Source organism: Simochromis diagramma, unplaced genomic scaffold (assembly GCF_900408965.1).
Source record: "Simochromis diagramma unplaced genomic scaffold, fSimDia1.1 OVJJ01000618.1, whole genome shotgun sequence".
NCBI lineage: Eukaryota > Metazoa > Chordata > Actinopteri > Cichliformes > Cichlidae > Simochromis > Simochromis diagramma.
Genome location: NW_024387423.1, coordinates 5545374 through 5567951, shown reverse-complemented (window position 1 = coordinate 5567951; position 22578 = coordinate 5545374). Strand labels below are relative to the sequence as shown.

Below are 22578 nucleotides of genomic sequence, written 5' to 3'. Positions count from 1 at the left end.
CAAATCCTTCCATATGATAACATATGGTGCTCTATATAGTCACATATGCTACCTTTTACTTCACTTTAAAACATTCTTTCCCTATCTTCACATATTTCTCATATATCTCATTCTCAGTTAAACTCTTTTATAGTATTCAGCTCCCTTTATGCCTCTCTCTGTCCTCTCTCCTCCTGTCTCTCACATTTACAGCAACCTCTGGCTCTGAATCAAAAAGGCTAATCCACACGAGAGCCTCCCTTAACGTTTTTTCCTTAGAGTTTCATGGCGAATTTGGCCTTAAATGTTGTTTGATTTACATCTCTAAGTCTTTGCCACAGAGTGGCTCATGTATATAACTAATGTGAGCAATGATATTAAATATAACAAGGGAGATTAACTGTGAGAACTACCATTTATTTCTTTTTTGTGTTAGGAAAGAGGTAGGTCATTGATATTATATGACAGTTTTGAAATATGAATAAAAACATTGAAGAATAGGGCTCTAATAGTAATCCAAATAAACAGTGAATGGTTGTGCTAATGCCTATTTTACATTGTACTTCTGGGAATTAGAAAGCACTGATTCTTATTTTGACTGGACAGACACACAAACACACACACACACACACACCTTTTATCTAAGCTCGCACAGCTGTATGGATGAGGCTAGTGCTGGTTTCGACACTTTATTGTAAAATCTTAGGTCTGGGGAAGTTACACTCTTGTGTTTTTCTGGTGCAAAAAAGGGGAGTTTTTTTCTCACAGTGTGGAAGATAAGAATGTGTTTGCAGGGTCATTACCCCAAATAAGCTTCTGTTATTGTGCTAGGTGATGCACACTCACAGAGACAGAGTGTGTCTGAATGCTCAAGCCAGCTGAGCTTAGTCTATGTATAAAAACACTAAGCACTCTAAACTAAATGAAAACCTGATAATGTGTCCACTTTCTGAATTTCTATCTGGTTTTTCTGTTACCTCTGTTAAATACGGTTGGCTAAAAAAAAAAAAAAAAGTAAAAAAAATAAATATTCAGATACTAATTATCACTAAATACTTAATTACTATTGCATCAGATGAACTGTGACATGATATAGCACTGATATCAACAGTGTTATCTTTGTCTCACCTAGCTAACACACAACTTCACACAACATGCTGAAGGCATGTTGCTGCTTTACTAGCAGCTGAATATGGCGTTATTTTTGTGCCACTATTCTGAGCGCACGTAAAAAAAGTTTGCAGGTACAAGTGTTGCATTTTGAGGAGAAATTTATTTTGAGCGAAGAAAAGCTAAATTTGAGTGAACAAAATTCGTTGCTGCGTGCAAAAAATGTATTTCAGTGTTTGCTATTATCCATACACACACACACAATAGCAGCCCCTCTCGCTCAGTTTTTGCATTTGCGCTTGCATGCAATGTGTTGCTGCGCTCTCAACATTTCTACCCGTGCGCGCTCAACTCTTTCTCTACACCGTTATATTTGTGCCACAAAACCAGCCAATCACAGACTTGGATGCAAAAAAATCTGACTGGCTGTTTTGGTCTCCAATCAGCTCGAAATGACGAAATGCAATATCCCAGAATCCATTTCGTCCAGAACTCAAACGAGGCAGTGGCGGAGGAACACAGAGTGGCGGAGTTTGAAATATTACTCTGGGTCACAAAATAAACTTTTAAGATATTTTCATGCGAGAATGGTGCTGTGTGAACTTCAAATATCTGCTCGTTTTATCAAGACATCACATATTTGCGTGAATTTTGTTCACTCAAGTTTAGTTTTTCTTCGCTCAAAATAAATTTCTCCTCAAAATGCAACACTTGCACCTGCATTTTTTTTTTACGTGCGCTCAGAATAGTGGCACAAAAATAGCGCCATAGCTGAAGAGGTCCATCACAGCAGTGAACAACACTTTATGAACAATTTCGTGAGGTGAGTAAAGCCCCCTTTTTCAACAATAATTAAGCTCTAAACAGGTAGCACAAATGTCAGCCTGGCCAGCACACACATTTAACTTATAGCCGCATTAGCTGTCTCTTAATGATCATTAAGGTAGCAGCTAGCAGCTATGGCTATTATTGGAGCTAGGCGGCAAAATCACTTGTGCCTGTATAACAGTGTTTATTTACAAATTTAAGAGGATTTCGCAATTATTTGTTTCTTGTAAAGTCCCTAATTAAAGCTGTGAAAAGTCTAAAACTAGACAGAAACAATGGCAGCGTACCTTACCAACAATATTTGATCAGTAATGAAATCATGGTACCAAATCACCAGAAATACAAAGTACCCCAAACAGCCTAAAATTGTTGTTATTGTTTTTTGATCGGATACTGATAACTGGTAATACATTTATAATAAATCTGGATTCAACATAAAGTTAAAAACTAAACATAAAAATAAAGAAGATGATAGATTTTGCTTTCCAGGTTAAGGTACGCTGAGCAAATATGATGGATCGGTGTATTGACAGGATTGTTTATTGCCTCAAATGAGGCCTTCTGGCATTTGGTTGTTGCAGAATCTGCTCTTTTGTGATTTACAAGCAATAGAGCAACAAAGAGGTTTTTAAAGTCATACCAAGAGTATCACAGGGTTCATTCTTCCAAGAGCAGATGTCGAGTCCCGTGAGGAGGATGGCGTGGTCATGGTGCCGGCCCTCTCTACCTCCCAGGGTGGACTGCCAGTGGCAAAAGCTGTTCAGTGTGTGGTCTGCATGGTGGTTGATTACTAAGCCATTCTGTGACATAAAACACATAAAAAGATATGATGACAGTATTAACTTCATTGAGGTAAAGCATTATTATCCATATATTTACTGCCAACTTACAGATTCTCTCTGGGTCTTTATAATCAATAACCAAGATCCCTTAGACATATAGCATGCATATTGATAACAACATAAAGGCTTACAGATTTTCTTTTGTGTACAAAGGAAAACGTCTGTGAACATTTTTGTATTTTCACCATTCCTCCTGCTTATAAATACTTAATTTTAAAATCTATGAAGTGGCTGGAAAGTCTAAGCCATTGTTCTCAAGCTGCTTTACTTTTCCCAACTGTACCCCAACAGTTTGTCTCTCTCTGTCTGTGTCGCTCATTTACTCCTAGACTCCATGAGAATTTCCCCTGTGGCACAGATCCAGGGAAATACATGCTCTATTTAAACTGTAAAAGCCCCTAGTTGTTACAACAGCCCCAGGAAGATTTTGGAAGGACCAAAAAGATCTGAAACTTCAGGCAAAACAAACAAATAAACATACAAATGATCCTTTTTTGCATTTTTTTTTGCCCCTTGGTATGTACAGCTAAAGAACATGGTAACATATTGTTAGTGTATAGGGTTGAGTTGTCTGGGTGAATGATGATTCTGACTAAAAACTGACACGCTCACCTGTTCTTCATCCAGGAGGACGAGACCCACAATCACTATGTTGATATTTCCCCCTATTGTGCCATCTTTGAACAGACTTGAGACCTAAAAGGCAAACAGACAATCATTATGACGTATTACTAGCGCATCTGGCATTTGTCTAATCCATCTCAAGTAATGTTTCAAACTCATGTAATTTGAGACATAAACTACATGTGCATGAGTAATTTTACAAAGTTTAAAGTGGCTTGAACGTGACCATCAAAGTGACATCTGAAGTACTCGCCTGTTTATACAAATGCAGGATCTGTCATTAAAAACTGTTACTGGTACTCGAAGAGGATCTGATTAGTACAATCTAGGCTGATGTGTTAAAATGTCCTTAACTTATATTTATGCACCACTCCCATAATATGACTATGAGGGTTCGCTGTATGCCTTTCTCTAAGACCTCGCGAATACATCTTTAGGAAAACTCATTCATTTCCCTCTTTTCGTCCTGCTTTGCGCTGACTCACAGGAAGACACATGGCCGTGGTTTGTTGCAGAAAGGTCAGGGAGGTCATCAAAGAGCTCACTTAAACTAAGCTATGCTAAAAGCTGAGTGTTTGACAGGCTGTCAGATGTCTGAATTGATTAGAGCAATGAATCCCTATATGTTTTTACATATAGGAATAATGTATCACACCTGTTTCCACAGATCTGTAGTGTTTTGTGACGCATAGTGCACTGCATGTTTTTTTAAATAAGTAACTATGATTTTTTTTGTCTTTCCACTGTCACTGTGAAAGCATAATTCTATACAAAGCTAAAGAGCTTATTAGATTTCCTTTCCAACAAATATTAAATGACTTTTGTAAGCCCCATGAGGGCTGGCAGGTGGTGTGAAGCGTTGGGTATTTTCTGTGAAACCCCATATAGTATTTAGGTGACTCCTATGAGGCCGGTGACTGCTCTGACTTTGTTTTTACTACAGGGAACTATGTTTTCAAAATAGATGGATTATCTTTGGATTTGTCAGTCAGTCATTAAGTAGCAAAACAAGTGTGACGGTATTCGCTTACAGATAAGCTGAGAGGAATGGAGGGGGACACTGCAAGCGTTGTGGAGATGATCTCACCCAGATATCAGTTTCCTGTTTTAAGATCTCTGATAAGTTAGTCTAGCAGACAGGAGTGTCAAGTAACTAAATCCTTACTTCAAATAAATTGCATGGCTTCCTCTTTCATCAGCTGATGTTATGGTGTATAATAGCAAAAAAAGCACAGCATCCTAAAACTTCATTTGATGATGTGACTGCAAAGTTACACCAGGCTTTGTGGTTCTGCTGTTAAAGCCACTTGTAAAAATACAAGACAACTTTCCCATAAAGTTACAAGACATCATATTTGGTATTCTTAAAAGAACGAGTCAGCCTTAAGGTTGATTTATGTAACTCCTGTCTTGAATCTGTGCTGCGCCCATGCTAGCCTATAGGCAGAGTGCACATCAAACACAGTGGTAAAGACTAAATTTGTCTCACCATGTTAAGCACAGTAAGAACATATGTAGTTATGTTCTCATGGCCATGGTTGTCCATCATCTTTCTGTCCACCACCACAAGTGTCTCCACATTGAGTCCCTGGCTGGCCTTGTTCTTCATCAGCACTGCCCTTTTATTCCTGGGGATATACTTGTATTCATCTGGAAGGATAAAAATATCCTCTTCTGGAGGTTTCGGCATGTCTGTGAAAACAGATGGAAAAAGATATAGAGTAAGAATTCATTAAGTAATAAACTGGTCTGAAGCAAAATGATGTAGTAACAGCTGAACAACCTGAACGGAGCATTACTCAGTGATCTATGGCTGCACAGTTAACATGATGAACTACTGTATGGAAGCTTCCGAGTGACTGATGAAAGCCCAAACAATAGCGCATATAATAGCGCCTTAATTGCAGCCATAATGTCCATGACAAATGCAAGCCTTCCTTTCCATTGCTGATTACATTTGCACGTGATTTGAAATACATTTGTAGCCACTGGCCAAATGTTTACCTTTGCTTATGTGTGCTAACCAGCGATTCTGGCAAATAGCTGGCAACAGCTCTGGATGATTAACCGTGCTCTTACTTTTGTGACCTGATGTCATGGATAAACTGCCGACTGTGCATTTTTTTTTTTTTTTTACTGTTGTTGACTCTGGCAGTCTCAGTGTTATGCTACCATTAAGTGTGAAATCCTAGTATGTGTTCTGCCTCGCAGTAGCTACAGTTACATAAAGTAGCAAAATTTAAAACAATCGACTATATGAAATATTTACTTGTTGAAAGCACACACATTCATCTGAAATGTATGTGCTTCCATAGCTGTTTCATATTCTATAGACATGTAACACAAATATAGTGTATTTTTGTCCCAAAATGTTTTTTTTGTTTATTTGTTTACTTAGTACTAATGAAAGGCTGTATTATGAAAAAGATTTTGTAACTTTCGATGAATTGAAGCTTGCTATGTGAATCTGGGAGCGAAAGCACCTTCTAACATTCAGATTTGAACTATGACATAAAGTAGAACACCTGTTAGTGCAAAAGCACAGCATGCAACCATAGTATCTTGTAACGTTATCTTCTTAAGTCTTCTTTTCAGTGTTTTGATAGGTTATCAAAATTTTGACCTACTCGTCGCTGGCTTAGATAATCTATAAAGGCTAGAAAGTTTGCTTATACAGGCGGAAAGCAGGTGAATGACCAAAGTGCCCTTTGACGAACACACAACGCAGGTGTTCGGTGATATCATCTTATAAAAATGCAAACATCATTGTGTTTTCATAGGGACATACAGCTGCTCTCGTTTGAAAGACCACCGTGATGCAAGCAATGTTAACGGATCTTGTGGTAATTTCTTGAGAGCAAACATTTGTCATAGTGCAAAGTAAACAGAAGTTATAAGAATTAACCTTTACTCATAAAATCAACCACAAATGTCTAAATAAATACATGAAAATGATGATTGTTCGAGGAATCAGCTAATCATGAATGAGTGTTATTGTGTTTAAAGATTTTCAGTCTAAGACAATCTGCTTTACAACATTTACAATCCCCATGTTGTGTAAGTGACAACACACTGCTGATTGTCTCCTTTACATAAAAAGGGGCTAATGTCTTAACAATATGTGAAACCCAAGTCAACATAGAATGTGTTGTCTTTAATCTTGTGTTACAATTTAAAATGAGACACAGCTGCTGTCCAAATTTCACAAGTATTTGTGAATGTTTGCTGCACAAATATGATGATATTACCATCATTAAATAGCAATTTGATGCTTCCACCAGCCACCCTCGTGAAGCTGTTACAAACAGAGTAAACCACAAATGTAAACACATGTAATATTATCGAAGGGTAAGAAGGTTATTTAGTAAGTGTTAAGTGTTTTCATATGAAAAACTGAAAAGGGCAAAAATGACTTCATGGCTTTTTTTTATAATTAAATTAGTAAAGAGTGATCCAATATCAAATCCACCCTAAATCGGAGAATATGTGAGTAAGGCTGACCTCAAAATAAAATAACATTGTTTGGTTCTTAAACACTTAGGATGTCACCAATCCAATTACCAATCTTGGTAATTGCTTTAAAAGCAGAATCTTGAATTACCAATTCAAATTCTTGATATTTCCAGTCCAAATTCTTCTTCTTGCCAAAAAATCTAAGACAAAGCAACAACAGAGAGATAAAAATAACCCGAACCAAACAAAAAAAACCCTTCAATAGTTTGTTTGGTACAGCTGTTACTCTATCTATTACAATCTAGCAGTGCCTAGCAAACCATGAAGAAGAGGATTTATGAGGCTGACTTTAGTTGGCAATAAGATAGCCACCTCGTTGTTAAAAACTTTACCTAGCCGCCCAGATTAAGCACTTAAAATGAAAGTTTAGTGGTGCTGTTACTTTCTGTTTGACCGTGAAAACCCAAATACCAGTGAGATTTGGCTAGTTGACACATAATGATCTATGACCCCTATAGTCAAGAGACATTGTTAGGTTAGTAGTGCTTGCAATTTCTTTTACAAGTTTCAGGGTTAAGGTGAAATTGATTTTAATAAACACTCTGTAAACCGAATTATCAGAGGTTTAAAAGTATTATAACAAGCAAATAGGAAGGTGCAGGAATCAATAATGCATGTAAATCTTAAGAGGAATACTACAATGTTACATTAGCATTAGAAGGAGAAATTGCCCTTACATACATTTCTTCCTTCTCCCACAGAAGTGTTGCTTCTGCTTCTCCCCATGTCTGTAGTCGCTGTCATGGCGATGGTCATTGTGCTGTTGGCCACTTCCATGATGTTTTATCAGGTCAGCTTGAGTGTTGCTGTTATTGTTGTCATGCTGTTTTTGCAGTCCCTTGTATTGATGTTCAAACACTGTGTTGTCAGCGGATCTCTTTTGAAGCACATGTTGCCGCTGTGTTTGGGAGTCCCTTTCTCTCTTATAGAGGATGTGTGGCTGATGATCAAAGGGCGCTGTGAAGTTCTCCATCTGCGCCAAGCCGTGTGACACGGGTCTCAAGAAATATTCTGCATCCTGTGTTTGGATCAAACCTGACTAGAGGCAAAACAGAGAGTTTGATTAGCTTTACAGCACAACCTGTTGCCTAGGCTGCACTAATCTACTGTTGCACCCATGTTGTCTACACTCAAGCCACGTGGAAAACCCTCAAAAAAATCATTCTCAGGCCAAACAATCTTGAAAAAAGAGGGTCTCTTCCCAATCTTTTTTGTGAAAAAATATTTAAAAGTGACCCAATAATGAAATATTGTTTGCTAAAACCTCAAAAGTTCACAAATTCTTTTCCACTGAAAAAGGCCCAAAGGGCTGCAGTCATATATTTTAATGATAGCGTTACGATAATTACTTTCGCCAGCTTTTCATTTAGCTGCCCAGTCTGCCTCTTTTAGCAATTAGTCAAGGTTTGACCCTTAGTCGCTCTGAACCCGCCTCCCTTAAACCTCTTTAGGTCACTGGCCACGTTTCATCATGTTTAACATCTGTTTTACTGTTCAGGGTCAACCGTTATCTCACCTAAATCTAAACCAAACTTGGTCAGACAGAATGATTTTAAACCCAATGGGCTGGTGGCATAAACATGATATATGCTGTATAGCATGTACGTAAGAGAAGCTCTTAAGAGCCCATTTACAGCTCTGTTTATCCTGTGACATCTTTAATACAACATGTAATACGAGAATGGGCGACATGAACATCCTCAGCAGCAACAATTTCCTTTTACTATATATGAAGATCAATATGTGCTTTTTTGGTGCCACAGCATAACTTGGACATTCAGTTACAGGTTGCTTTTGTAAAAGGCCCATTAATATGGCCACTTGAAAAAGAAAGTTTTGAAAGAAAGTGTGGGTACAAAGTAAGTACAGTACCAGCTGTTAGGGGCTACTAATTAAATTAATTAATCTGAATTGCTGGCACTTTCCTGACCTGGAGGTCAGGTCAAAATGGGTGATGCAACAGGGTAAAGATCCCAAGCATAGCAGGAAATCTGCAACAGAGTGGTTAAAAAAGAAAAGAATCAAGGTGTTGCAGTTGTACAGTTAAAGTCCAGACCCCAACAAGGTTTAAATCCTTTGGCAGGACCTTAAGAAAGCTGCGGATAAATGAATGCCCATAAAGTTGTAAAGAAGAGTGCCAAATTTCCTCCACAAAAGTCTTAAAGAATTACTTCAGGTTAACGCTGCCAAAGGTCATTATGCAAGCTACTTAATAATGGGGTGTACTTAGTTCTTCAAGAATTGCATAGAATCTTGTGAAATGCTTATTTTTCACATGACTGTCAATATATCTGCACATATTTTAAGGACACAGCAATTTTCATTTATAAATGTTCTAACTGGGTCAGTCTGAATTGTAGCAGTGGCATGTTGTTATTAATCTCAGTGGATAAACTGAGTCAAAAGCCTTTTTGAATCTCTACGTTTTACAGTGACAATTATTCACAATATTTTTTTAAGCTGACCTTATTCTCGCTTTATTTTTCCCTCTATCCCTGTCTGTGTCAAAGAGACATTTCAGCTTTCATATTCAGCTTTTCAATAAACTTCTATCAACACAACAGATTCAGACAGTTGGAGATGGTTTCTCTTGCTCTCTTCTTCTCTTTTTCACTCTCAGTCTCTCTAAACATGCACCACATTTGTGATGACAGTCAGTTGGCATGTAGTGTTTGTACTTTAACTGCACTTGGCAGTTACAACCATTTCCCTAAAATATGTTTAAATGACTACAGTCGCCACTGCTTTTTTTCTTTCATTTTGTTTCACTGTGAGTGGAGTATGAGGCCCTTCATCCCTGCAGTCAGATGCTGGCTAACAGAGATACAGTGACACAGTTGCAGTGGTGAGGTAGTGAGTGTGTATTAATGTGTCTTTGTGTGTGTATGTGCATAAGTCAGTTCTTACACAGTACAAAGTGGAAGTTTGTGTGTGAGACAAAACAGTGGGAGAGACAGCTGGAAAATTAGGGCTCATAAATGTGAAACTCAAAAGTCTGCATGTGTGGATGTCTGCAGATGTTTCCATATCTCTAAGTAGGGGAATCTCTGGTAGCAATAAGTTAGACTCGCAGGAGCAAATTTCAAACAGTGATGTCTTTCATGCTGACAAGGTCTTCAGAACCAATTTTTTCATCATCACTCATCAACCTGGGCCGTTTACCCTTCACACAGGTCAGAGAACTAGCGAAGCAGAGTCTATGGAAAGTACCGCGTTGAGCTTTGCATGTGAAAACTATGAGGTCGATACAGATGTGTCAGCTATGACCACAATGACCATGCAGTTTACAGCTTTCATCACATACTGTAGTAAAAAAAGTTATTGTCAGTACTGTGCATTTATGAAGTAATTAGCATGATTGGTTCTACAGCTGTCAGAATGGCTTATTCCTTGCAATATTCTCAAATTATGAATATTAACACAGGTAAATGAAAGAATTATATATCCAACTGACCACATGATTCCTAGAGTGTGACATTAATGGTAAAATGGGGTAGAGGGGCAGGCTGCTGGGGTACTTTTCAAATCCTACTGTCAAGTTGTATGCTCAAGCCAGAGGAGAGCAGTTGTTATTTACAGATGTCCCATATTCAGATAATAATCATTTCCCACTATACAGTAACTGGTGTTTCACAGATGAAAGCTACCTACAAACAGCAACACTATATGGACACAAATGTAGGCCTAGACTGCTTAGTCTTTGAATTCAGCTGTTTTCAGTCCCATTGCCACGAGTGTAAAAATCAAGCACTTAACCATGCAATCTGCTTTTGCAAAAAAAATTGTGGCTCGTTTTAAAGAGCTCACTGAATTCGAGCATGGTACTATAATAGGAAGCCACCATTGCAAGAAGTCAGTCTGTAAAACGTCTTCCTTTCTAGATATTCCACAATCAACTTTAAGTGGTATTTTTGCAAAGTGGAAGCGTTTAGGAACCACAGCAACAGCCGCAAAGAGCCAGACCACGTAAACTTGTCGAATGCTGAAGCGGAAAATGCGCAACAGTCGCCAACGCTCTGGTGGCTCAATAACTGCAAAGTTGCAAACCTTCTCTGGCATTAACATCAGCAAAACATTCCATGCCAGAAAGATGAGGGTGCGTGATCAGTTATTGAGGGAAAGAAAGAAGTGAGAAAGAGGCTTACTAAAACGTTACCACCTTCCACCATTGCTGGCCCGCCAACGGTCAAGAAATACCCCAGCCAGGATTGTTGCTTATATCACATGTGACAACCGGTGCGTGATTCCACATGGCACCCGCCCCGGCGCTGTGTAATCACAGACAATTGTCAACAATTGGTTCCAAGTCACGATGAGGCCTCTGACCTGAACTGTGCTGCCGCCAACCATCAGAACTTCACATGCTGAGTATTTATTTTTTCTGTGTGGGTGGTTCAGGGATTGAACACTGGGGCATTAGTGTGGTGATATGGTAAAGCAGCTCTACAGGGGAAAGACTGCCAAGAACATTTAAAAAAAAATCCCTTTTCATCATTTTTTTTGTTGTTGTTGTATGTGGTTATTTTTAGTCAATCCATTGCAATGAACAAGACAGTCAAGAAAGGAAACCTATTGAGTGAGAGAACATCAACCATAGGATTTAAACCTGCAGCATGTGTACTGACTGTTTAGCTTGCGGTTGTTATAGAAACAGACATCTTTTGATAGCTAATAGCAGTAGTTTAGACAGCGCAGGGAAATCTGGCTGACATTCAGTCTCAAAAAGAACTGTATCTACAGAGAAGATATTTTCAGAGCTGCACTATTTAAATTTGACTTATTTGCAGCTGTATGCTGCCAACTTTATAAGTCATGTGGTTAGAAAAAACCTTTAGTTTCCACTTTTGTTTACATTTGCATATGATACTTCACTGTAACAGCATTTACAATACAATACATGAAGCAAACAGTTCAAGAGCAAGTGGTTCGCCATTTCAACTGAAGCCAAAGGCTTTCCACTGGAGACATGTCAGCAAGCATGAACAACAAGATAGCTATGGCCACATTTCAAAGTGACAGTGTTCACTCTTTTACTCTTTTACTAATGTATCTTACAGTTTGTGTATACTGGCTGCTCTGTCTTTTCAGCATTGCTGTAACACAGCGGTTCCCAGATATCTGTCTACACATATACAAAGTGATTTTTGGAGCTGACCATGGTAGCTTACTGCCATGTCATGGCATTTCAATATTTTGTCTATGCAACTTCACTTTTTTTCCCGGGTAAAATCGTCAGTGTCGTTTTATTATTTTAAATGAGCGCATGAAAAGCTATTTCAAAAGCATCGCAAAGCCAAGTTAGGGATGAGCAGCTAATATGCTTGTGTCTGGAGCTCCATCATAAAAAGGACCATGAGTCACTCCTCCACATATTATCCTGTTTCCTCTCATCTGCATTTTGTCACATAGACTGAAAGGACTGTTTCTCTGGAAGGATAGATCAATGCATCTAATTGTTTTACAAATGCTGTCAATGTATTTTGTCCTGTGCTTCAGATATCCAATCCAGATGTTGATGCCACAGTATTTAACTGTTGGCTGTGAGCTCTTCTAAAATATGCTGATTTCATTTTAAGTGTTCTATTACTGAATACATCAAGTTTCAGTGACAGAAAACTAGACACGCAGAGGTGTTGTACTGTGTGTGCAATGAATTTAAACAAAGCTAAAGGATGTCGTTACTCAGCTAACAGCCAACAGACAAAAACAGATTATCTTTTTTATGCAGTTTTTGAGTTGAGCACAAACAACATACATGCACTTTCTTTAATTTCATACGTACGTGAGCGTGTGTGTGCAGGCTGCTATGTTAAGAGATTAGGTCACACTGGTCCCTTTCCTAAATAGCCAAAGTCATCGGATTACACAGTACGCAGTATGAAGTGCAAATAGCAGTCATAAAATGCTGAAATACTACTTGGGAGGGCGCAGACAGCTGGACTCTGCGTCAGACTCATCCAGACAAGCAGCAACAAGAAAGGGGGGGGGGGGGGGGGGGGGAGTAGGCGGGCAAGAAACAGAAGGAAAACGGAAATGAGGCGGGGAAGCGCTCAGTGCATTACAGGATGCACCTGACTGTAGGCTGTATATGTTTCTGTCGTTATTTATCTCTACCCCTCCTCGCTGTCCTCGACAAAAATACGTGGCAACTTTGGCATCTCAAACACAAGGCTTCACATTTCCAAACAATCCGTCTTTTGACAGAACAAAGTGCTTCAAGAGATGATGCTGCAATGCTTTATTTGTCATCCACACTGATTCGACGATGGCTACACTTCCAGCAGCCGAAGACAAGGATTCAGATTGTGAGCTTTGCGTTGACAGAGTTAACTGAACAACTGTGAATTGCTCTCTCGGGTCATATTTTAGTTTAATGCGCTTTTCTTTACGAATTAGAGATTCCCACTGTATCCAAAATATCCAGCACGGATTACACAAACTGGAGGTCCTCATTACTTAATCTCCGTGGTATGGTGGAGGAAACCATGAATGATGAAGCCTTGATAAAACTGTTCTCACATCATTGGGTGCACAGTATCTACTGAGAAATGGTGATAGCAACCTGCCAAGACCACACTATGTGCTTTTCAAAGCTTCACTAACATCAGTAGACCCATCCCTCATATTCGCTTGGAAATCCCAGAGGTGGAAGAAATGTGCAGCATTCTATTATTACCATGACTGCGTGCCCCGAGGCAAGAAACACACCCATCCTTTTACAAGTGGAAAACACATACCTTCCAAGTGATTTGTAGTGGCAGGACATTAAGAATTTCCCTTTGATACAAAAGGAAGGTGTGCTTTACAAGTCTGAGTAAAATTAGCCAAACTGATACAGATGTAGGTGAAGCACAGGGCTAAAGTACAGATGTGAAAAAAGGACATACTGTATAGAGAGTAAGCAGTTGCTTATTAGTAGTTACTAGTTGAAAAAAGGTTATTATGCATACCTTTGTGTAATGTTCATGGATGCAAATTAGCAGGAGATTAAATAGCATACAAAAAAGGCACAATAAGACCAAATTGTTACTTTGGTAGTACAGTGCTGCTGCTATGCTGTATACAGAAAAATATTTGAGAAAATGAGTCATAATAACTCAATAATTTAAGCTAGCAGGTTCCAGCATGGGGTTTGCAGACAGCCAAGTCTCAAAGTCAATATATTTACAGATAAAAATCATGCTTGCAGCTCTGTGAGGCTTACAGGTACAACATTCTTTTACGTTTTGCCAGTTTAAGTCATGCTGGTGAGTTCACAATGTCAACTAGCTGCTGTTAGGTAGGCTGGATGACAATAACGATGTTCAACATATTAGTTCGGCATGCTAGCATGCTAAACATCTTGTGTCTGAGTAGGTTTTTGAACAAAGCTTGAAAAAGAAGGCAACTGGAGTTCTTTAGGTGTATGAAGATGTTTCACCTCTTATCCAGGATGCTTTTACAGGTCTAAAATGGCTATTTACCCCTAGTAAGGGGTTGTCCCCTTTGGAAGGGGTCTTGAGGTCACTGACCTACTATTGATCATGTGAGTTATCTCAAGGTGTGAAATAAGGCATGGGTCATTACCATCACCTGTGGGTTAAGGATGAAATCCCTGTGAAACCTTGGATGAGAGGTAAAATGTCATCACAAACCTAAATAACTCCAGTTGTCTTCTGTTTCAAGATCTCAGGAATAACATCTTTTTTCCCCTTTGTTTGGACCAAAAATTGCACAAGATGCCATATGTAGGCATAGGGATGAAAAGAAAGTTACCAGATTGGAACAATTTCTGCATATCACTCTTCAATAGCCCCATACCCATAAAAGCAGGACTAAAGCATATCATGCTGCAGCATAAAGTCGACACAGAGAAGGAACTGTTTTATGATGGGCTGTTCCATGTGTGTGTGCTGGTGTATGAAACCCTTTGGCAGGTGATCAGTGGGATTGGCCTGAAACTTTTATTCCATCAATTCATTGCTTGTAAGTCAGAGATTTTTACGGCTGATCACCCTCCTGTCATCAACTGCATGGGCTGCCCGAAGATGAGAGTTGAAAAGGCAAATTATAAATAGGCTTTAACAATGTTACACTGCCTGCAAGAAGAATTTTAGCACTTCAAACTTCCAGGGAGGGAGCAACGACCCTTATATTCTTCGTCAATGTCACTCCTTTTCACTCTGATCTTTCATTATCCTTCTGTTGGCGTCGATTAGCCAGCGTGAGAAACCCTAACCCTGCAGCTTACTCTAAACACAGATGGATGGTGTTCATTTTTTTTTATTTTTTTTTAAGAATGACAGCGCAAACAAATGTGATGAAAGAGTCTAATCTAAGTTGTATCACTGCGCATTTGGAGTCCAGGTGCAGTGCTGCTCCGGTCAATATTTACCTGTTCCTTGCTAAAGCAAACTGGCCAAAGTGCAAGGTCTCCCATATGCTTTCAAGTAGTCCAGTGAACTCTGTTATGACGTTTTGACCAGTTGTATGCAACATCTGTAGCACGCACACACACTGAGATTAACTGGCTGGACTTGAACACTTGTCCAAGAACTTTGAACCTTAACCAAAGCTTATATTAACGTTAAATCAATCTAAACATCTTCATATTAAAATCCGTTGAGGTACCATGTACGTTGACACCACAACGTAACAATGTAAATGGCTTAAGTCCCTAGAAGACTGGCACTATGCACAGCCAGTTTAACCCTATAGGTATGTAGGTCTTTAGTGCAAAAACTCATCTTATGTATCAACACTGACTGTGTGACAGTGGTGAAGTTAAATATTAAAACGTATGCAGAAAAATTCTTATATGCAGTTTAGCGCTTATAAAATGCATTCTTCCCTTTTTTTTGAAAATCAGTAACCAGCTTGATCTTTTCCCTAGAATCTAAATACCTTTGCCTGCTGATATTGCTTTGCACTTCCCAACTTCACATCAGAAAAATCCAAATTCCCAATGATGCCCTGACCCAGTCTGTCCTAGCCCGCCTCAGCCGTGAGAACAACATTTACAGTCTCTGCAACCCTGGACCTTTTGGCTGGATCTTTTATTGGGATCTGCTCTGAAATGTAGACACACACACACACACACAGAAGAAGAGAAGCATCCCTGGAGATGTGCCATTCTCTGCCTGTAGTTTTAGAGGGCAATTCTCAGACACAGCAGTGGTCCCTTACAATGAAATATAAACAGCAAACCAACATGGAATTTATTTTAGCCTAATTAAAAACACTAAAAGCCATGCTTAAGTGAAATGTGGTCAAACTGGTTTTTAGGGGAATTTGCTTTTGGTAAAACTGTGAAAAGAAACAAGTTCAAACAATATTTCTTTTTTCAGATGAAAGCTTATATCCCACTGGCCTGAATGCATTCACTAACGGATGTCAACTGACAAATGAAGCATTCCACTGATGTTGAAGAACAAAATGAGGAACACTTGAGAACCAAGCTTTAGCTGTACAACAGAAAAAGAGTAGAATGTATAATGAAATTAAGTGGCATAATAGCAAATAAAAAGAAACAATAAGACCAAACAAATCAATAAAATTCTCAACAGAAAGTCTGGTTGAACAAAAAAGGTTTGAGTCAACTAAACATAGCTGTAGTGGTAGACCGTTCCAATGCCTTGTGCCACAAGTGCCACAGGCTGAAAGGCTCTGTCTCCACTAGTCTACAGTCAAATGTGTGAAACAACTAACACATGCAGAGCCTGTGAACGAAGACTGCAAGCAGCAGTGTATTTTGTAAGAAATAATCTCGAGCCTGGTGATTTAGTGCTCTGTGTGTGTACGTACGGTCATTTTAAACTCTACTGGCAGCCAGCGTAAAGAACATGCAGACTTCAAAACGAATAAGTGTGTAGGTAAGTTTTTGTATTAATTAAGTCCTTTGTTCTCTAGTCCAGACTGCTAAGAGGGTTAATATAACACTTGGGGTCTTAGCGTGGCACTACCTCACTTGAGCTTATTACAGTAATTTCTTCTTTATGTTCATGCAGCACAGGAGGACCACCAAGGCGAGAACTGGAATTTAGCCAGTAAATCTAAACAGAATGTAAACTAGTCCAGAGGATTTAATTCAGATCGATTCAGTCAGCCTTTTTAGCCCAAACTGCATAATAATGACTTTTATGCCTAAAAAAGATGGACTTATTACACATTAACGAGTAGAAAGAAAAATAAAATTACTTCCAAACAGTGCTAGAGCAGATACCGAGCTTCACTCTGACCAAACACACAAATACAGCTGATCATTTAAACACCAATAAATCTGCTCAGGTTTGCATGTGGATATCTGCTTACTGTCTGTGTAGCTTTTAGAGTGCTCAGAGTTTAATTTCACCTGGATTGGATTTGCACCCATTTCAATCCTCTTTAAGCAGTGACAGCTGCAAACGTTGCGGCCTTCAAGATGATGCAAAGGTGCTTCTCGTTGTTGAAGGAATATTAAAAATATTTTTATATCCGTGTAGTAAACGCCATGTGCTAAACGTAAAGATAAAATACCATCAAAACATTGTCATGGCATATTTGGTTCATGTGTATTTTTAGAATTTTCCTGGCTTGTAGCAAACATGATGTGAACATGAAGCTTAGCTTTTCCATCCATTAGTTATTCATTAGCCGACTTACAACTAATAATGCATGACACGCTGGAACGAGAACCTCCTGTGTATGTTTTGCCAACTTATTCGGTGGGTTTTTAAGTCAATTTAAGTCAATTTTCTCTGCACACCAGACAGACAATGGACTGACTCAAGAACTGTGTGAAAGACAGCCATAGAAGCATACTGTCGAGAGTCATAATGTTTCATCAAAAAGTATGGCGTCTCACAATGAAAGAATTGCAATTGAATTGAATTTACTGTCTGTCTTTTGTCTCGGGGTGTTAAGTTACTATATTCCAAACTTTGTGTTGAAATCCAAAAAAGGTCAATAACCTCTCTCTTTCTGCCTCCCCGGTTTTGCCATGACAAGAACTCTGACACTCAGTGTTTATAGTATCAGCGGTCCCAGGATGAGCCAAATTTCTTTGGCTCCCAAGCTCGTTTTTTTTCTCGGTCATTGAGTGCAATTAGAGAACTCACTGCTAAACCTACATGCTGCCAAAACTTAAGCAATATAAAAATGTCCCTGAGATGCACTTTTATGATGAATTTACCGTGAAGTCTTTTTGACTGATACAGATGCACACACACCCTTTATCTGAACTATTTACTGACTTTCCTTTCTTATCTTCAGAACCCATCCTGCAGCCCATCTTTGTTTTGACTCACCATCCCCATGCATGTGGATAGTGCCACAGAGGAGTTGACCCTTGACCTCAGTGACCCTTGGTAAAAGCAGAGGTCATCCTGATGGTAGGCCCTCAGGCTCTTGGTGCCATTCTTTCCCAGGACCTGGATGGTGAAGCCAGGTGCAATCAGGCTTTCCGAGGCGTCCCTCAGCTCCATGTGGAAGTCCTGCCCCAAGCCTCTGAGTCGGAAGTGGACTGTTTCGCTGATGCTTTCAGCGGCAGATGAGTCTGCGTCTGAAGCGAGGGATCTGCGCCGCCTTTTGCGCTGGTGGTGGGCAATTTCATGAGAGACGTAAGCGCCTTGGTGGTCGACCTCATATGGAGATACAATCTCATATTCTGGAGATAAAGGATGTTGAAGGAAGAAGAGGCAAGGAAAGGGACAGGAAACGTGAAAAGACAAATGAAACACTGAGTGAAAATTGCAATCACAACACCCACAAAAAAGGCAGCCAGAAAAAGCAACTAAATCTAGTCTTTTAATGTGGACATATTAAATATAAAGACATTTCTTAACTTGGAACTATGCAACTGAAAGCCTGCTGAGAGGTTTTAAACTGTGATGAGAGAAGACTATATTTTTACAGATACAAGAAATAAATGTTTAGCCTCATGGTAAATCTATACTAATTTGTTGTGTCAACATAATTAATTGTGAATTGCTGCACATTGTGTCAGCTGCTGCCTTGGTTACAACACGGTCTAAAACTACAGCTTTTTGCTTTTCTTTGTTAGCTCTCCTCTGCCTGCCTCATTTACTTTTGCTGACGGGGTCAAAAGAGGATTACGAGAAAAGGAAGCTTTCTAGACAATTCCAGGCCTTTTAGTAGAGAGTGAATCATGTTTGACCAAGTACTTTATTTCTTTTATATAGCTCAAACTGGATAACAGCAAGTCATAAAGGGAGATGGTTGAATGTCATTGTCAGCCCTTGTGTTGTAGTCCAGTTAAAAGTCTAATCATGCTGTGATCATAAGAATTAACGGGCTTTCCTCAAAAGGTCAAATCAAAAGTAGATGATTTTATACTGACTCCCTGCCTTGGTCCAAGTTTCATTTTGAGGAAAAATCATATGACAGAGAATATTGCTTAAGGTCATCTGAGGAGTAAGAATGGCAGAACAGACTAAGGGACATCTTTTATAAGAAATGAACATATTCACTCTTGCATATACTTGAGATATATGTAGAAAAGGTGCATGATGGCCAGCCATCTATCCATCCATCCATCCATCCATACAGGGTACATCCTGGACAGGTCACCACTCTGTCACAGGGCTGACACACAGAGACAGACAACCATTCACATGGATATTCACAGATATAACCAGTTAAGAAAGGACAATTAAGATTAACCACATGCATACTTTTGGATTGTGGCAGGAAGTTGAACTTACGGGAACCTACGCAGACACGAGGAGAACATGCAAACTCCACACACACTGGATTCAAACAGAGGACTTGCTTTCTGTGAAGTGACTGTACTAACCAATGCACTGCTCTGCGTTAAATGTGCATGATTGCTCTCATTTTAAATTATTTATTTATTTATTTATTCATATTTACCATAACTTTTGTTACTGTCCTGGGAACTTAGTTAAAAGGGACACTCGATGCTGTCGTGTTTTAAGTCACACAGCTTAAAACATTTCACAGTTGATGCTTTAAGAGTAATCTGGAAGCAAACAGACATAATAGCATCATGGCTGATTTTGGCACAGTACTGGAATGGCCACTGTAAATGTGTTTAGCCATGCAAAAGTGATACGGTATCACTTTTTTCAGGTTAAAGTGCACAGAAATAACAACAACATTGGACAGTCAATAAGGGCCAGTCCCAGTTACCGTACAGGCTGACCTGCTTTAGCAAGACCTAACAATGAGTATATATAGCACTGAGACAGACAGGTTCTGGCAGTGGGAAAAACATGCAGGGTGGCAGACTGTGTGTCATCCCTGCGTGTCCCAATGCCTGCTTTTTGGTGCATCTTGGTCATTCAGTGTATCTACACACAGCACCCTGTCCTCAGCAGCGGGTGATTTATTTAAAGCACGTTGATTTGCTACGACTGCATAAGTTTTAGCATGGGCAGTCAAGGCAGGAAGCAAAGCCTTGACATGTCACCAGTCTTATCTATCTCAGAGTTACAGGACTGCAAAGAGTAAACACATGCCCCAAGTCTCAAGCATTTTCTATGCGGAAAGCAAAGCTCTTAAGCAAACCCAGAAAATGGTCCTCTCTGTCTTTGCCTCTCTGTCCACATCCCCCGAATGCATAGACACACACTTGCTTCCAGTTAACTGCTTGTCCCACCCTCACACAAAAAGCAGCTGCGGTGACCCATGTCTGACAGTATACAAACAAAGAGTCCACGAGAACAGAGTACACATGCACACACACGCACAGACACACACACACATGCACACAGAAAGAGAGAGACAGACAAGGCTAAGACAAGATCCTGCAGTTGTTGGTTTGTTGGTTTAGTGGCTCCTGAGTGCCATTAGCACTGATGAAGTCTTCAGCCAGTGGGCACCTTGGCTTAAAGATGATAAAGGAATGAAAATATGAATTCTGCATATGAACTCGTTCTAACATATGAATGTTGACACATTAACAAGGAGAAGTAATTGTTGAAACGCTGCCTATGACACTAACTCAAAACACAAGCGAGGGCTTTCCCATTCCTTTCTGTTTCAGATCATCCGCACATGTGCTCACAGAGAGTTCATTTATGCAGACATATTTATGGACTTTCATGGTAACAACAACAACAACAAAAGATCTGGTAGAGAACTGCAAAGAAGTTGCTGAGTCATCACACTACATGGGGTTAGATCCACAAAAACAAGAACAGATGAAAGCCTCGCTCTTAACTGCTGGCACTAATAATTGACAAAGCAGGCATCACTGCATCCTCAAGGAAGAGTTTGGTCACTGTCCCAGCTAGATTGCTCTGGGAGCCATTTTTATTGTGTGTGTGTGTTTTTTTGTCACCCCCCCCTTCTTGTTCTTGACACGTGTGTTGACTTGACACGTTAATAAATAATTCCTTTCATGTAACGTGAAATAAGTGAAACGACTTTTACAGAATGAAAGAATTCCTTATTTTGCTGTAGACCACAGTTTGAGATCCTCTGCAGCATGCACCAACTAGTGACTCCGAGTCAGGGTACAGGTTGCCCCCCAGCGGTGAATGGCGGTAACGCACAACGCAGGTGAGCGCCGTTTGATGCTGCTGACCGCTCTAAGGGTGAGCGAGCGAGAAGTATTTATTGTCTTAATTCAGCTGAAAAGCATAAAACAGACCAGCAACCCACAAAAACATCATTACAGTGGAAAACACATCAACACTTCCCCCCTCTGTTTTTCTTGTTTAAAGCCTACCTGTGTTTTGAGGTAAATTGAGAGACCGTAGCAGAATAGATGCGCCTTGATCACATTCGGCACTGTCAGCACCAGCATTCATAAGAACGCTCTGCGCGAGAAGAAGAAGTGCAAATGAACTTGTTTGAGTAATTATGCAGAAAGCACTTGCTTATTTGAGTTCCTGAAAACTTTATGAGCAGCATGCACGCAGACTTACGTTGCCCAGGGTGAGAAACCACAGCAGGTGGAAAAACGACGGTCTCCAGTTTCTGCACGCTGCGCAAGACAAACGCAAGAAATTCATGTCCGTGGATCACTTTTAACACACCTCCCAGCAGTATCGATATCTTAAATAAAACAATTCAACAGCAGCAGCAGAGGCAGCACTTCTGCTTTAGATGAATGAAGCATCAAAGAGATTCGCATGCAGGCTTCAGTTTAACCACGTTGGTCTCCATTTATTTCCATGCGGAGTTCCAATCGCGGTAAACTGCTTGAACTCCAGTCCTCTCTCCCGGCAAGTCATTTTCTTTCTTTCCACTCAGACAGCCCTACAACCTCCCCCCCTCTCTCTCCCTCCCTCCCTCATAGCTATGCTCACTCGGCCGCTCTCTCCCCCTCTCTCTCTACCCAGTGACCACCACGGATCCTTTTGACTCCCAACGAAATCATGTGATTGTCTTAAATAGGCCGCATCTCATCTTGGCAATGGCAGACTCCTGTAAAAATCGCACAGAGTCCGAATATGTTTCTCTTGGGAGCCCGACGAGGGAGCTCTGCGCACAATACTCTGTGTGAGTGTTTTCTGGTGTAGGGGGGCTTACCCTAAGCAGGCTACAGCCTGTAGCCAATCACATTTGGCACCTGCTTTGAGAGATGTTCTACTTCTCAGCTTACATGGTCGCTATGATATTTAACAAACACACAAAAAAATGGTTTTCTTTATGTCCCCCATCAGGTCAGGTTCGAATATATGAATCCAGTCATGTGGATCTAGTGGTCCAAACGCGATTCAGAGATTACACCCCG

General features: G+C 39.9%; 1 protein-coding gene across 1 annotated transcript in view; it reads right to left on the bottom strand.

Annotated features, from left to right (window-relative positions):
• LOC120722282 (A disintegrin and metalloproteinase with thrombospondin motifs 16) overlaps positions 1 to 22309 on the bottom strand; it is a 50285-nt gene extending 27976 nt beyond the window's left edge. The window contains exons 1-7 of the mRNA XM_040013208.1: positions 21767 to 22309; positions 21568 to 21658; positions 18161 to 18519; positions 7578 to 7935; positions 4873 to 5075; positions 3372 to 3455; positions 2558 to 2717 (exon numbers count right to left, since the gene is read on the bottom strand). Coding sequence (XP_039869142.1) covers positions 2558 to 2717; positions 3372 to 3455; positions 4873 to 5075; positions 7578 to 7935; positions 18161 to 18519; positions 21568 to 21658; positions 21767 to 21853 — 1342 coding nt within the window. The 5' untranslated portion in view covers positions 21854 to 22309. The remainder of the gene's footprint in view (positions 1 to 2557; positions 2718 to 3371; positions 3456 to 4872; positions 5076 to 7577; positions 7936 to 18160; positions 18520 to 21567; positions 21659 to 21766) is intronic.
• Positions 22310 to 22578: the final 269 nt, after the last annotated feature.